Genomic DNA, 16,238 nt, shown 5'->3' with positions numbered 1-16,238 from the left:
CAAGGCCTTACTCAGTTCCAGTTTTTTTTCTTTTAAGTCACAACTTCAGAAAACTGCTTCTAGGCCCTTAAGATGGCTACTCTTATGCTAACTTATTCTCATTCTTACACTTCCTTGCAGTGAGCCTCTCCAACATGTGCCTTTGGGATCAGGCAGGGATGCGGACCATCTTTCAGGGCTGGTATCCCATAGCCACTTAAGAAACACTGAACAATTTCATTTCATACCTTTCTTGCTTCCCTTCAGAATCCTTGAAGGCAGGATTGTGGAGTGGGTAAGGTTCCCAGGCTCGAGCTGTTGTGCAGGGCTCAAAGACTGCGTGTGTGTGTGTGTGTGGAGAATGTTCCACATTCTGGATCTGGCCGATGATCTTCCAAGTGTCATTTGACATGTTCATCTGTCCTTAAAATAAGTACTAAGGTTTAGAGGCTTGAGTCAGTTCAGGACCAAATCCTTGGCAAGACTACAAAGATGTTGCTGTGTGCTTTCTCTTTCATCACATCAAGAAGAAAATACCAAGGCCTCCCACTTCAGTGATGTTGAATCATCAGTGAGTCGTAAGGTTCCCCATCAACCTTTCACCAAATAGTTGTACAAGCCAGTGATCATCAGAGCCTAGATCATTATTATTGCAAATACAGTTTTCTACTTCTATCATCCTACCTTATTAATCAGCTTTCATTGTTCTCTAACAGACGACTTTCATCAACCATTTGATGACCCTGAAATAGAGCATCTTCCTGTAAGAAAGGCAGGATAAATGCTTGATTACATCCTTTTTTGTTAGTCAATTTTAAGAGTAATGACTAGTGTCACAGCAATCTTCCAAAGTGTCAGTGAGGTTGTTTTGAGTAATCTTACGACCTGATTTTTGAAAATTGACCTATTTCCAATCACTGCAGCCCCAAGTATCTTCTCCTCAGCAGGGCAAGTCCCTCAAGGGTCCTTTGCTTTCCCGTAGGACAAGAACTATCAGAGCATTGTGTACATTTCTGCCTTAGCCCTGGAATCAGCCATTTCTCCAAGTAGTCATGGTTTCTTTTAGTGGGAAATAAAGAAGAAATCATAATCTGGACACCAAGGGAGTTTGAAATTTTTTTTACAAGATCCTCCTGGCTTCTCTTTGCATAATGGACTGGAGGAAGTGAGGCCAGGAGAAGGGGCTGGAGGCTTGGGCAGTCATTCAAGTGAGAGATAACAGAGGCTTGAACTTGATCTTAAGTTAAAGCACTAAGCACAATGCCTGGTACATCATGGAGAGTGCAGTAAATTGTTAGCACACTCTCATTATTTCTGCTGTTGTAGTTCATGTAAACCTCACCAAAACTAAGAGGAAGGCATTCTTATTGTCGCCATTGAGTAAGTAAAAAAGCAAGGCTTAGAGAGGTAAGGAAAGTTGGTCAAGGTCACACAGGAAATAAAAGGCAGAAGTAGAACTTGAATCTAGCACTTCCAGATTCCATACTCCAACCAATAAACTGTTGCCTAGAGGGGTCTTCATTTCAAACTCAAAAATTACCTAGATTAAGTTTGGGCATAAAACCTGATCCATTGGTGAGGCTGGCTGGTTTACACTTATCAGATTGTATACTGAGATTCCAGCGTGGGGCCTGCGGGCTGGGCCATCTTCAGAGCCTCTCCCTGCCCCTCAAGATTTCTGTGGCAGTGTACTTCAGCACTGAGGAGTGCCAGGCTCCTCTTGTTTCTGGACTTTATGTCTCCTGCGCCATCTGCCTCCAATACTTCCTCCACCTTCCCGCCCCCTGCCCCTTCCCTAAGTCACACTTCCTCCCAGCTCAGCAGAAACATCCTGCTTTGAAAAAGCCTTCCCTCACCTCAAGAGACCAGGGCAGGGTCCCCTGTGATGTGTTCTTGTGGCACAGCAGGGGCTCTTCGGTGGCGATTTTCCTGGCTGTGCCCTTCTCTTGGTCTGTTGTCTCACACAGTGAGTTTGTAAACCCGGTGTAGGCAGGGGCATTCCTGTTTATGCTGTGTCTCCAGCAGCCAGAACCACGCCTGCCTCGTGCTCAGTGAATACCCGCTGATGAATGAGTGAATGGTTGAAGAAGGCAAATTCCTGGTCCAGAAGGAACAGAGGAAGACAGGAATCATCCGTCTGCAAAGATGACAGTGGCCCAGGTCCTAGGCTGTGCTGGACAGTCAACTTCAACGGTTTCTGCAGAGATGGCTCAAGTGGACGCTAGTGGAACAGATGAGCTGATAAGCCCTTTAAGACAGTGGAACAAGTTTTCCACTGAAGCTGTGGGACTGGCCCCTCTTACATTTCTCTAAGACAGGGGCAGGGCTGGCACCTTTAGGCCAGCTTTGCCTGGACCTGCAGATCAATACCATCAGAAGATGGGTTTGGCTCCCAGGAGGAAGTTGAGCACCTGCAGTGTGCCAGGCACCCTGGAAGTGCTCCTTTTTAGGTCAGTGCCCCCAGAGGCCCCTGGGACTTCTGATAACCTGAGCCGTTTCCTGACTGGGGGAAAGCTGAAATTCACAGACTTTTCTCACTGAAAAGTTCCTCCCTGAAGTTGTCCCCAGGTGGGCAGCCCCTCATGCTGCACTCCTGCTTGACTCTAGGATCAAGTAGTTTGGGATTTGGCACAAAACCATAGAGATGGAGATATTTCTGCTTATTCTAACAGTATTTGCTGGGATTCTTCAGACCTCCAGGTGTTCTGGCATGTGATAAACGTTTGAGAACTGCCGACTCTGGGTCTCATTTCCAGACTTCTGATTCTACCCATCCGTGAGGGTAGCCGATTAATGAATTCAATCAACAGCTTGCTCAACACCTATTACCAATCTACGCTCTGGAGTCAGGCCAAGCAGGGTTGAATTCCATGTACCTCCAAGCTGTGTGACTTTGGGCAAGTCACTCCTGTTTGGGCTTTGGGTTTTCATGCCCCTTCTGTGAAATGGAACAAAGATGATCCATCCCTTGTAGGACTGCTGAGAAGAGTAAATGAGATCCTGAATGCAACACCCTTGTTACGTGGTGCCAATGGAAGGTGGTGTCATTACTGATTATTAGTATAAGGCACCTTAGTATTGGTGGTTAGGGAGTACAAAGAGCAGAGTGTCTTGGAGGTGAGGGCTGGCTGTCCCCAAGCCTTTCCTCCTCTGGGCTAAGGAGTTGTGACATCATACCAGTGCCTTCAGCCACAATCACAGGGGAGACGAGGTTCTCGATTACCCAGGAGTCTTCTCAAGTCTTATGTTTATAGGGAGGGTACGTCACTGTCATCTGAAGATTGTCACATATCTTCTTCAGATGCAAATACATTAAACAAATGATTATCCCTCACAATAGAACCAATTTGCTAATTGCTGCTCCTGATTTAGTAACTGGCAGAATTCCCACCTTTGCTGGCAAAGGTTGCATGGCACCAAAAGTAAATTCTTCTGGAGATGTCCTATTAGCAAGCTGGTGAACTCTTACCCAGCCTTGAAAGGCCCAGAGTGGATGATTCCTATTATCTCTTCCTCCCACCCATCCCTACCCCTGGAAGGAGTTCTTTCTGCACTGCCTTCCAGAAGTGGCTTTTCATGATTCTAGGATTCTAGTGGCTAGATCTTGATTTGAAAGGCTTTTTCTTTATTTGGGCAGAACTCTCCTGCCTCCCCCAAAGCTTTCCCAGGAGAAGACCCCATGTATAAAGTAGTTTTGTTATTTATTCCATGGATGTATTTTAGTTCCTTAGGAATGGACACAGAGTTTTAAAAACAAACCCACAGCTCTAAGAAACCAAACAGTACACTTCGACAGGACCTGCCTCTGAGTTGAGATCTTTTTCAAGGCTTGGAGGGACATTCTGCACATAGACCAAGAAGGCATTAGGAGCATGGGCTTCCAAGTGAGGCCACATGGGTCCCCAAAGTATGAACCTGGGGAGTGACAGCCTGTTTCCTCACCTATAGGAGGGGAGTAAGAAGTGGTACCTGTTGTGGAGGGTTGCAGGAGAATTTGATGAGATCATGCATGTAAAGCTCATATCTAGTGGCTCTGACAGATTGCACACTTACTAGACACTAATGACAGAAAATCACTCTCTCTGCTTTATTAGGAGTCTTGTTTCTTAGAGGAAAAGCTTTCAGCTTTTTACCATTGAGTATCATGAATGGATGTTTTTCTGCATCTGTTGAGATGATCATTTGGTTTTTATCCTTCCTTTTGTTAATGTGGTGTATTATGTTGATTGATTTACAGATGCTGAACCATCCTTGCATCCCTGGAATAAATCCCACTTGATCATGGTGAATGACCCTTTTGATATATTTTTGAATTCAGTTTGCTAATATTTTGTTGGGGATTTTTGCATCTATGTTCATCCAAGAATATTTGTCTTCAGTATTTTTTTGTAGTGTCTTTGTCTGGTTTTGGTATCAGGGTAATGCTGGCCTTGTAAAATGAATTTGGAAGCATTCTGTCTTCTATTTTTTGGAATAGTTTGAGAAGGATAGGTATAAACTCCCTTTTAAGTATTTGGTAGAATTCACCTGTGAAGCCCTCTGGTTCTTTATTTTGGAGGAGCTTTTTGATTAGTGATTCAATTTTATTACTTATAATTGGTCTGTTCAGACTTTCTATTTCTTCCTTTTTTGTCTTAGAAGATTGTATGTTCCTAGGAATTCATCTATTTCTTCTAGGTTATCTAATTTGTTGACATGTAATTTTTCACAGAATTCTCTTATAATCCTTTGTATTTCTGTGGTGCCATAACTTCTCTTTCATTTCTAATTTTACTTATTTGAGTCCTCTCCTTTTTTTCTTGAAGAGTCTGGCTAATGGCTTATCAATTTTGTTTAACTTTTCAAAGAACCAGCTCTTAGTTTCATTGATCTTTTCTGATTTTTTTTAAGTCTCTATTTCTTTTATTTCCACTCTGACCTTTATTATTTCTGTCCTTTTACTAACTTTGGGCTTTGTTTGTTCTTCTTTTCCTAGTTCCTTTAGGTGCAATGTTAGACTGTTTTAAGATTTTTCTCGTTTCTTGAGGCAGGCCTATAATCACTATAAACTTCCCTCATAGAACTGCTTTTGCTGCATCCCAAAGATTTTGAACTGTTGTATTTCTGTTTGCATTTGTCCTAAGGTATTTTTTGATTTCCTATTTGATTTCTCTGTTGACCTATTCATTGTTTAATAGCATGTTGTTTCACCTCCATGTGTGATTTTTTCCAGTTTTTTTTTTCTTGTAATTGATTTCTAGTTTCATACCATTGTGGTTGGAAAAGATGCTTGATACAGTTTCAGTTTCCTTAAAATTTTTGAGGCTTGTTTCATGCCCAACATGTAATCTATCCTAGAGAACATTCCTAGTCCACTTGAAAAGAATGTGGGGCTAGTTGATTTCTGCTGTGAATGATGCCTCAGTATAGAAGAAATACTGGCCTGGAGCCAGGACCATCGTGCTGGCCTTGGCTGTGGTGTTAACTTCACATGTGACTTCTGGCCTCTGCTCATTGATAAAACAAGGACACTGAACTTGCCAATCCCCAAGTATCTCCCATTAGGTTACTGGTTGAAGCAGGTGGTTTTTGGGAAATGCTGTGACTTGTAACACACCCGTGGGCCTGCTTGCAGGTTAAGGTGTACACCAGTCAGTGTGGAACACCCTGGCAGCCTCATAGGGCTTGCTTCTGTCACCTTAATTATCCCTGAATTTGCAAAAGGACATTGTGCCATCCACCTGCCAGCTGGAGGGTCCTTGGCCACCCACTCTTTGCCCTGACAATTTCTCTTTCCATCATACCCAACTTGGTCAAAGCCAGGTTCTGCTGAGACTTACCCTCCCCTCCAGATAGGTGCCCTGATAAGTGAACGTGTAGGAACAAGAGGTTGTTGAGGTTATGGGGGTGTTTAAAACATACTCTCGAGGTGCACAGTTGGGCAAGGGGCGATTGCTCAAGCAGCAAAGTGGGCCTGAGTTCAGCAATGTGGCAAGCCAGAGGGAGGTAACCTATGGGCTGGCAAGCCCAAGAACACAGACAGACTGTTAAGTACAGGGGATAGCTGAGCAAGGACCTTCACGAGTGGCTTATATTTGCAGGTGACAGATAAGGGCATGCTGCACAGCTGACTGAGAGGAAAAATCACCCGTGTTGGAGCACTGGCCCATCCAGACTCCTCCCCCATGGCCTGATGCATGAAACCAGCCTCCCGCTGAAAGGTGACACTCTATGGGACAGGTTCCCTTAGTCACCCTGTGGGCACTTGTCAGCCCACAAGAGAATGGAGCCGATGGCTGTGTCCGCAGTGACGGTAAGTGGCAGCAAGCACCTGGAAGTTCATCCTGGTGGGATGAAAAATCCAAGTGCGAAGCAGGACTGCTGGTTTAATGCTGACATTCTGTGCCTTGGCCCCTCTAAGACCTTGCCCGGTATGGGTGTGTGTTGGTGCGGGAGCTGGGGAAAAAGTATATGGTGCCCTCCCTCACCAGCCCTTGTTTGGCTGCTGCCCAGCACTTGTTGGGACCGAGCAGTTTCCTGCATTCATTGTAGCCAGGGCCCTGGTTGCTCTGGCACTGGCAGCTATTTTGCTTGGGTTCAGTTTGCAAGAAATAAAAATAGCTTTGCCCACTGCTTGGTTTTCAGGTCAGCTGGGTTATTTCAGTGAAGGGCAGCAGCTTGGTCCGCAGAGGTTCACTAGAAGGACTCCCCTGGCCTTGACCGCCCAGGACTCAAATCACAAGCATATTTTTCCTTGTGGGTACTGTGCACATTTGGCATTGTTAGTTGACACGTCACCTGTTGCTCCATCTTCTGGGGATACAGCCAGGTGTCTGGTTTTAGGATTATGCTTGTAACATCCTCCACATTATGGAATTTATATCCAGTTTCGGAGGTGGAGCAGCAGGAAAGGTATGGTTGTAGGACCTGGATTTGAGCACAGTCGAGACACCCAGCTTGTGTGAGCTACAATTTACTGAACTGTAAAATGGGAGTAAAATAATGACAACAGCAACAATAATATCCATCAAGTTGTTCTGAGGATTGGAAGCTGGAAGGCATTCTGCATTTTGATGGTTTATGTATGTGTAAGTGCTGTGTATTTTTACACGTTATCCAAAGAGCAGCCGTAAAACAGGTGAAACAAGAACTAGTATTCCCGTTTCATAGATGAGTAAACTGAGGCTCAAAGAGTTTCTTCGGGGGCTGTCTCAAACAGATCCCTGTTTGTCTCCATGTACTTGCTTGGGAAAATTTCTTATGTTGTGACCTTTGGATCCCATGTTTTCTCCACAAAGAAAAATGAAAAACCCCGAGGTGATTTTTTTTGGCCAGGTAACCTTTGCAAGGTAGGTTTGGGATGTTCGATCAACTGGCCCCCATCAGAATAACAACAGGTCTTAAAGGATTTGCAGAGGGAGAGAGGAGGCCAAATGGGAGAGAATATTGGATGCTCTATTCATTAGTGCTTTCAATTTAGAGCTTGGCAGCTTCACCCACCATCCCTTGATTGCCTACCATAAATATATCTCTTCACCTTACCCATCTGCCCATCCACACAAACCCTCTCCATGTACCAGCCGTCCACCCTTCCTCCTGTAGTTCCAATCAGCTATGCATTCCTCCAGCCAGCCAGGATTTCCTGAGCAAGTTCCCAAAGAGCTTGTTGCAAAATTGGCATCATTTGGTTGATTTTCCAATGGGAACCAATGTAGAGAATGCATTCTCAGGGCTCCTAAATCCCAAATCATTGGAGCATATTTTTGCCTTGATGTTGCTCTTTTGAAGTAGAAAACCTCAAGTGTTGGGGTAGGAGGATGCCCAGCATTTCAATTTTATGTACTTACGATTTCTTCTATCTCATAATTTAAAATGTGCACATTTCAAATGTGCCCACAACTGGCCACATTGGTATAAAGTGTCCTGCTTGGCACTCAGACCTGCCCTGGAGACACCCAGCTTGTTCACTTGGCATTCCCGATACACTTTCAAAAATGAGACTGTCACATCAGAACTCCGGCTCTCCTCAAGACATCAGTCAGTGCTCAGTGTGTATGCATGGACTTACCATTCATTCAGTACACATATTCTGAGCACCTACTATGTACTGAGCACCAAGCTGGTCACAGGATTCAGAAATGAATGACAATTGGTCCATGTCCCAAGGGCCTCTGAATCAGCCAGGGGAGACCCATAAACAGGCTGTTTCCATGCTGTTGTCTCTGTTACCACAGTGGAGGTCATATTCACTGGTTAAGTCAGTCAGGGTGAGCTAGGCAGAGGGCTCTGAGAGAGTGAGGGAGTGAGCTGCCGGGTTGTGAAAGCACTTGGCCTCTGTGGCCAAGAGGGTATGGAGGGGAGTGGTCATGTGGCAGAGATCTAGAACTTTTTTTTTTAAATTTTTTATTAAGGTATTATTGATATACACTCTTATGAAGCTTTCACATGAAAAAACAGTGTGGTTACTACATTTACCCATATTATCAAGTCCCCACCCATACCCCAATGCAGTCACTGTCCTTCAGTGTAGTAAGATGCCACAGATTCACTATTTGCCTTCTCTGTGCTACACTGTTTTCCCCGTGATCCCCCACACCATGTGTACTAAACATAATACCCCTCAGTCCCCTTCTCCCTCCCTCCCCACCCACCCTCTCACACCCCTCCCCTTTGGTAACCACTAGTTCCTTCTTGGAGTCTGCTGCTATTTTGTTCCTTCAGTTTCGCTTTGTTGTTATACTCCACAAATGAGGGAAATCATTTAGCACTTGTCTTTTTCCACCTGGCTTATTTCACTGAGCATAATGTCCTCCAGCTCCATCCATGTTGTTGCAAATGGTAGGATTTGTTTCTTTCTTGTGGCTGAATAGAATTCCATTGTGTATATGTATGACCTCTTCTTTATCCATTCATCTACTAATGGACACTTAGGTTGCTTGCATATCTTGGCTATTGTAAAAAGTGCTGCGATAAACATAGGGGTGCATATGTCTTTTTGAATCTGAGAAGTTGTATTCTTTGGGTAAATTCCAAGGAGTGGGATTCCTGGGTCAAATGGTATTTCTATTTTTAGTTTTTTGAGGAACCTCCATACTGCTTTCCACAATGGTTGAACTAGCTTACATTCCCACCAGCAGTGTAGGAGGGTCCCCTTTCTCCACATCCTCATCAGCATTTGTTGTTCTTAGTCCTTCAACCTGGGGAGGGTATAGGACTTTAACCTGTTAGGAGTCAGAGGAAGTGAGAATAGCCTTTGTAACTAACATTTTTGATGATGCTGTCTGCCAGGAAATAATTTCAGAATTTGTCCTGAGGGCATGTGTGAACTGGCAGTTTCAGGAACACTGACCTTTTTTGCCACTGCTCTTTAAGCTTTTGTTAATGACTTACTATGTGCAAGAGATGAGTCAGAAATAGACACTGTCCCCAGAAGCTCCCACCTCACCATCTGGCGCAAAATTGATTCAGAAATTTCAGTATGTTCAGGTCATGTTTTTATTTGTTTGCTTATTACTAATATTTCCTTCCAATAACAATGATCTACTCACTCATAGGGCACAATTAGCCGGATGGGAAGAGGCATGAGTTAGGAATCAGACTATCTGAATTCATTTATTCAACAAAATGGGTTTTGTCCTTTGTTGAGCACTCCCCTCTACCAGGCACTGTCCTAAACTCTGGACCAGAACAGACTCTCATTGGTCTGGTTGCACTTTCATTCTAGTTATAAGTATTCCCTGTGTTGGGTGTGCTAGTGCTGTGAGGAAAATCAGGCATGGTGCCTGTCCTCCTTGCAGGGCCGTGATGGTGGCTATGATGGCAATACAGTAATACAGCGATGACGATGATGATGGTGATGAAGGTGGTGGCGACAGAAGCAACAGTTCCCTTATATCTACAAATTGGAATATAGTAAAGAGTCTTATGTAACAGCTCTATTGAGATATACTTCACATAGTATACAATTCTCTTACATAAAATGTACAATTGAATGGTTTTCAGAGTAGAGTTTTATTCAGTGTACCCACCACCCCAATCAATTTTAGAACATCTTCATCACTCCAAACAAAACCACATACCCTTTAACTGTATATCCCACTAGTTCTAGGTAACCACTAATCTTCTTTCTATCTATGAATCTGCCTATGGTGGGAAAATTTACATACATGGAACCATATACAATGTGGACTTCTGTGACTGGCTTTTTTTACTTAGTGTACTGTTTTCAAGATTCATTCATGTTGTAGCATGAATCAGTTTTTCATTCCTTTTCAAGGCTGAATAGTATCCCATTGTATGGATGTACCACATTTTGTTTGTCCATTTGGGTTGTTTTTACTTTTTGGATATTAGAATGCTATAACAAGAGTCCTTTGACATACATGATCTCATTTAGTCCTCTCTCACATGCCTGTGTACGATTTACAGCATATATGTGTTAGTATACCTATATTAGGGGTGAGAAATGGAGATCCGGAGGGGTTTAGGAATGTGCCCAAGACCACAGAGCACATTGTGGACAGAGCTGGAAGGAGAGCCCCTTCTGCTCTCCGCCCTGTGCTTCTCCTGTCTGGATCTCTTAGCTGAACACACACAACCCCACTGCCTTTCACCCCACTAGCTCCCTTAAGAGAGAAATAGTTATGTAGACCCTAACACATCTCTCCTTTTTTCCTTACAGATTTTGTGAATGATCCTTCTTCTTTTTCTGTCTTCTCTGTTTTTCTCCTGCCTGACCTTTTCCTGGCTAAAAATCTGGGGTAAAATGACAGACCCCAAGCACGTTGCCAAGAGTAATTTGGAAGCAAGCTCTGTTCCAAGCCAGGAGCCCTTTCCAGCCCCAGACAGCTTAGAGGAGCCACTGCAGAAAAATGACAGCAGCTCTCTGCCAAAGACTCCTAAGCAGGCTGAGCCAAACTCCTACAGTGGCTCCACAGATGCCTGTCGGCTCAGAACCTCCGAGCCACCCCTTTGCCCGGATCTTCCCCAAGAAAGCCTTTCCTCTGATGACACCTCCCCAGCACCCCAAGCCAATGGGATGGGGCCCGAAGGCATGAAGTCCCCAGAGACCAATGGCCTGTCCTCACCAGCCAGGTCTCAGGGCCAGCACGCCAGACCCCTTTCCAAAGATGACAAGAAACAGGAACACATCAAGAGGCAGCTGATGACTAACTTCATCCTGGGCTCCTTCGACGACAACTCCTCCGACGAGGACCCCGGGGCCGGCTGGTTCCGAGAGTCTTCGCGGAAGGGCAGCCGAGCCAGCCTGGGGGCCCTGTCTCTGGAGGCTGCTCGGACCGCAAGTGAGCCTGAGACCCCTGTCCCCACTCTAAGGTAATGTGCCCTTTGTCCTCCCAACTGGGAGGCGCAGACCAGGTGGAGTCTGCACCCTTCCCCTCTCAGTCCAGCCTTCCTCTGATGCCAACACTTGAAGGGTATCTATGTGGAAAGTAGAAGACCTCAGCCTTCTCTCCTTCCGTTCCTCCTTTCAAAGTCATTTATTGAGCATTGACTGTGTGTACAGGGCCCCATGCCAGGAAACTGGTTTTCTAGAAGATCTCAGCCCAGGGAAAGATGACCTTGTGTGTAACTAGTTGTAAGTTGAGCTGAATGAGTCACCAGGGCAGATGGGAGACTGGAGGAAGGCGCAGTTTCCCTGCCTCCTGAAAAGATATTTATTTACTTTTTTGTTCATTAAACAGGCGACTAACAACTGAAAAACACACATTCTCCCAGTGATGCTTTAAAAGCAGAAACTCAAATACTGTAACCACATCCATAAATTTGATTGTTGGAAACAAATACCTATAGGTCCATTACAGGGTGGACCATCTCAGAGGTGCGGCTGGTGGCTTTGATTTTTGTTGTCATCAAGCTTTGCCACCTCCACCTCCGGATTACAACCAGAATACAATAGTTCCAGGTAGAAAACCTGGGACACAGAGAAGAGCAAAGAGAAGAAAAGAGCTACCAACCATAACTTTGCCAGCCAGAGAGAAGTCTACTCCAGCTCTGGTGTTCTTTCATCCAGGCTGTTTTCCTTCCCTGGGGGTAGAATCTTGCTGGCTCTTTTTTTTTTTTTTTTTTTTTTTTTTAGATAATTATTTTTTATTGAAGGGTAGTTGACACACAGTATTACATTACATTAGTTTCAGGTGTACAACACAGTGATTCAACATTTATATACATGATAATTCTAGGTACCAGCTATCACCATACCAAGCTGTTACAATATTTTGACTATATTCCTTATGCTATACATTACATCCCGGTTGCTTATTTATTTTACAATTGGAAGTGTGTACTTTTTCTTGGTTGTTGTTGTTAGGGCATCTCTCATATTTATTGATCAAATGGTTGTTAACAACAATAAAATTCTGTATAGGGGAGTCAATGCTCAATGCACAATCATTAATCCACCCCAAGCCTAATTTTCGTCAGTCTCCAGTCTTCTGAAGCATAACGAACAAGTTCTTACATGGAGAACAAATTCTTACATAGTGAATAAGTTACATGGTGAACAGTACAAGGGCAGTCATCACAGAAACTTTTGGTTTTGCTCATGCATTATGAACTATAAACAGTCAGTTCAAATATGAATACACATTTGATTTTAATACTTGATTTATATGTGGATACCACATTTCTCTCTTTATTATTTTTAATAAGATGCTGAAGTGGTAGGTAGATACAACATAAAGGTAGAAAACATAGTTTAGTGTTGTAAGAGAGCAAATGTAGATGATCAGGTGTGTGCCTGTAGACTATGTGTTAATCCAAGCTAGACAAGGGCAATAAACCATCCACATATGCAGAAGATTTCTCTCAGAACAGGGGGGGTGAGGTTCTAAGCCTCACCTCTGTTGATCCCCAATTTCTCACCTGATGACCCCCCTGCGACTGTGCCTGTCTTAGGTTGTTCCTCCCTTGAGGAATCTTACCCGTCTCTGGCTAACCAGTCATCTTCCGGGGCCATACAGGGAAATGTTAAGTTGGTAAGTGAGAGAGAAGCCTTATTGTTTGAAATGGTTAGCTTTTTATTTCTTTGCATATTTATGCCCTGTGGCTTCTATGCCCAGCATTTGTCTTGAGGTATCTTTACCACTTGGAGGAGTTATGATACTCGGTAAATTTGATATGAGGCACGAATTCTATTTAAGAATTCGTTGTAATTAGGAAGAAAGAAGAAAAGCTATAGAAGTAGCAGGCGGGAGAAAACATGGGAAGATTGATTATTTCTTTGACATATCTTCTTGTAGAGTAACTTCAGCATGTATAGATTTTAAGCTACTACTTAAATTGCGCACACACATTAACATAATAGGAGTATAGTTACATAACCAAAGCATATCTGTAATTACCAGCCATCTCCAGTGAAACCAAGAAAACCAGTTAGGCACCCTAGGCATTTGTGAAAACTTATCAATGATATGATGGTTATTATCTAACTGAATTTGAGTAGTTTGAGAAAAATCAGACAAATTAAAACAACCCATTCCTGGGGACTGTTCACATGCCATATGTTCTTTTAACAGTAAATAGTCTGTAGTTGTAAGACTTTGGAGCGCTACAATTTGCACTTCTCCAAATTCTTGGTTGAGTTCCAACAGTATAGATCCAGTCAAATTTGTTGTTTTACTGTATGCACAGGCCAGCTTAGATATCTCCTTCATTCCCATGGCAAGTCCAGGAGCTGGTGGGATGAGTGCATCTACAGCTGTAGCAGTGCGTGGATCTTTGTTGGGGTTTTTTGATGATCATCTTCTGGCATGAGTCTTCCCGAGAGTGCTGATGTTGGAAGTTCTCTTTCATATCGTTTCTTAGTTCATTTTCGGGGTAGCCAAATTAGGCTTTGATCCTCTGTATAAACACAAACAGACCCTTTGCCTACACTTTTATATGTCCTTTATATCATTGTGTAGAACTCATTAGAGGTCACCACATAGGAACTGCATTTTTTTTTTTTTAATCATTAATCTACACTTACATGACGAATACTTTGTTTACTAGGCTCTCCCCTATACCAGGTCCCCCCTATATACTCCTTTACAGTCACTGTCCATCAGCGTAGCAACCTGTTGTAGAATCACTACTTGTCTTCTCTGTGTTGTACAGCCCTCCCCTTTCTCCCACCCCGCTATGGATGCTAATCTTAATACCCCCCTACTTCTCCCCCCTTATCCCTCCCTACCCACCCATCCTCCCCAGTCCCTTTCCCTTTGGTACCTGTTAGTCCATTCTTGAGTTCTGTGATTCTGCTGCTGTTTTGTTCCTTCAGTTTTTCCTTTGTTCTTATATTCCACAGATGAGTGAAATCATTTGGTATTTCTCTTTCTCTGCTTGGCTTGTTTCACTGAGCAAAATACCCTCCAGCTCCATCCATGTTGCTGCAAATGGTTGGATTTGCCCTTTTCTTATGGCTGAGTAGTATTCCATTGTGTATATGTACCACATCTTCTTTATCCATTCATCTATCGATGGACATTTAGGTTGCTTCCAATTCTTGGCTATTGTAAATAGTGCTGCGATAAACATAGGGGTGCACTGATCTTTCTCATACTTGATTGCTGCATTCTTAGGGTAAATTCCTAGGAGTGCAATTCCTGGGTCAAATGGTAAGTCTGTTTTGAGCATTTTGATGAACCTCCATACTGCTTTCCACAATGGTTGAACAAGTTTACATTCCCACCAGCAGTGTAGGAGGGTTCCCCTTTCTCCACAGCCTCGCCAACATTTGTTGTTGTTTGTCTTTTGGATGGCAGCCATCCTTACTGGTGTGAGGTGATACCTCATTGTAGTTTTAATTTGCATTTCTCTGATAATTAGCGATGTGGAGCATCTTTTCATGTGTCTGTTGGCCATCTGTATTTCTTTTTTGGAGAACCGTCTGTTCAGTTCCTTTGTTGCTGGCTCTTTTTTTAAGCCTCTTGCACCCTCTCTACCAAATGAGAAAAATCTAGAGGAGGAAATGGGTTCCTCCAGTGGCACCCATGTCCCTAGTAGGCTTAATTTTTAATCCTGATTGCTGGAAGTAGGAGATAAGGAAGAGAGAAAATGCAAGCATTCCCTATACTGACTATCTTCAGGGCAAGACTATTCTGAGTGTCGGGAGGGTCAAAGGAAGAGGAGGCTTCAGGGTCTGGCACAAAGAGCAATCTTTGGAGTTGACCCAGAGTTGGGTCCAACCCTGGTTCTGCCAACTTGCACTGTGTAGTCACCTTTGGGCACAGCCCGCCCTGTCTCCCAGCCTCGGTTCCTTCTCTGTAAAACACTCAAGGGATTAAATGGGATAATGTTTGTAAAGCATGCGGAGTTAGGTGCCCAGTAGGTATTTAGTAAGCCATAGGTTCCTCTACAGCTCCTTTCCCAGGCCTGTCCATTGCCACCAGGACAGGTTCATGTTTGCAGAGCTGCAGTTCTGAAATCCGAACTTACAGAACTGAAGTTCATAAATTGGCAGTGAGCTCATTTAGCAGCAAAACCTGTGAAGTTGTGAGCTCTGTTTATCCCACGTGGTGTAAATAGTCATGCCTTCAGTACTAACACGAAAATGTGACATAAATTTTAACCTTCCTAAAAAAAAAATATCCAAGTTCCAAAACATATCAGGCCCTGGGAGTTTTTGGATAAGGAATTGTGGACACATGTATGTAATGTGCTTAGAACATTCCCTAGCACAAAGTAAGCACAAAAAAATGCTTGTGCTTAATAAATATGTGTGTGTGTGGCTGGAGATGCTATAAGGAGTGTCTGAAAATAGTTAATATTCACTGTCTTCAGTAGGAAAAATTTAAATTTTCTTTTGCATTTCCTAATGTCCTGCTGTAAATATTGTTATAGAAGTTTTAACATTGTTTAATAATAAAACATTATAAGAAAATATTGGGGGAAAAAGTGAACCAGTCATCTCCCTTCCTAGATAAAGAAGCTGAAGCCCAAAGAGGTTCAGGGATTGTGTGGGAGGTCTCCCAGCAGGATGACTGTAGGCCCAGAGTGCCGTTTGAACCCAGGCCCTCAGCAGATGTGGATCAGAAAATGGTCTGTGAACTCCAGTGTTTCTGCCTAACGTGGGCCTCAGCAAGGGCACCTCTACCCTCCTAACTTGTTCTTTCCTTTAGTGGGAAAAGTTGGGAGATGGGGCAATTTCTAGGGCTGCCATCAAGCTGTGTGACCTTGGGAATGTCATCTCCCTACCCAGGGAACTACACCCAGGGTGCTCCAAGGTCCTCTGCAGCACTAAAGTCTCTGGTTTTCTTTGTTATGGAAGGATGGGCTGGGGG

At 43.7% G+C, this 16,238-nt stretch overlaps 1 protein-coding gene across 1 annotated transcript in view; it reads left to right on the top strand.

Annotated features, from left to right (window-relative positions):
- Positions 1 to 16,238, top strand: part of ACACB (acetyl-CoA carboxylase beta) — a 102,556-nt gene that overhangs the window by 8,211 nt on the left and 78,107 nt on the right. Inside the window, exons 2-3 of the mRNA XM_036904003.2 lie at positions 6,060 to 6,271; positions 10,640 to 11,292. Of these exons, the coding sequence (XP_036759898.2) occupies positions 10,649 to 11,292 (644 nt within the window). The 5' untranslated portion in view covers positions 6,060 to 6,271; positions 10,640 to 10,648. The remainder of the gene's footprint in view (positions 1 to 6,059; positions 6,272 to 10,639; positions 11,293 to 16,238) is intronic.

Source organism: Manis pentadactyla, chromosome 14 (genome assembly GCF_030020395.1).
Source record: "Manis pentadactyla isolate mManPen7 chromosome 14, mManPen7.hap1, whole genome shotgun sequence".
NCBI lineage: Eukaryota > Metazoa > Chordata > Mammalia > Pholidota > Manidae > Manis > Manis pentadactyla.
Note: the sequence above shows the minus strand (reverse complement) of the source record. Positions and strands in the feature narration are given on the sequence as shown.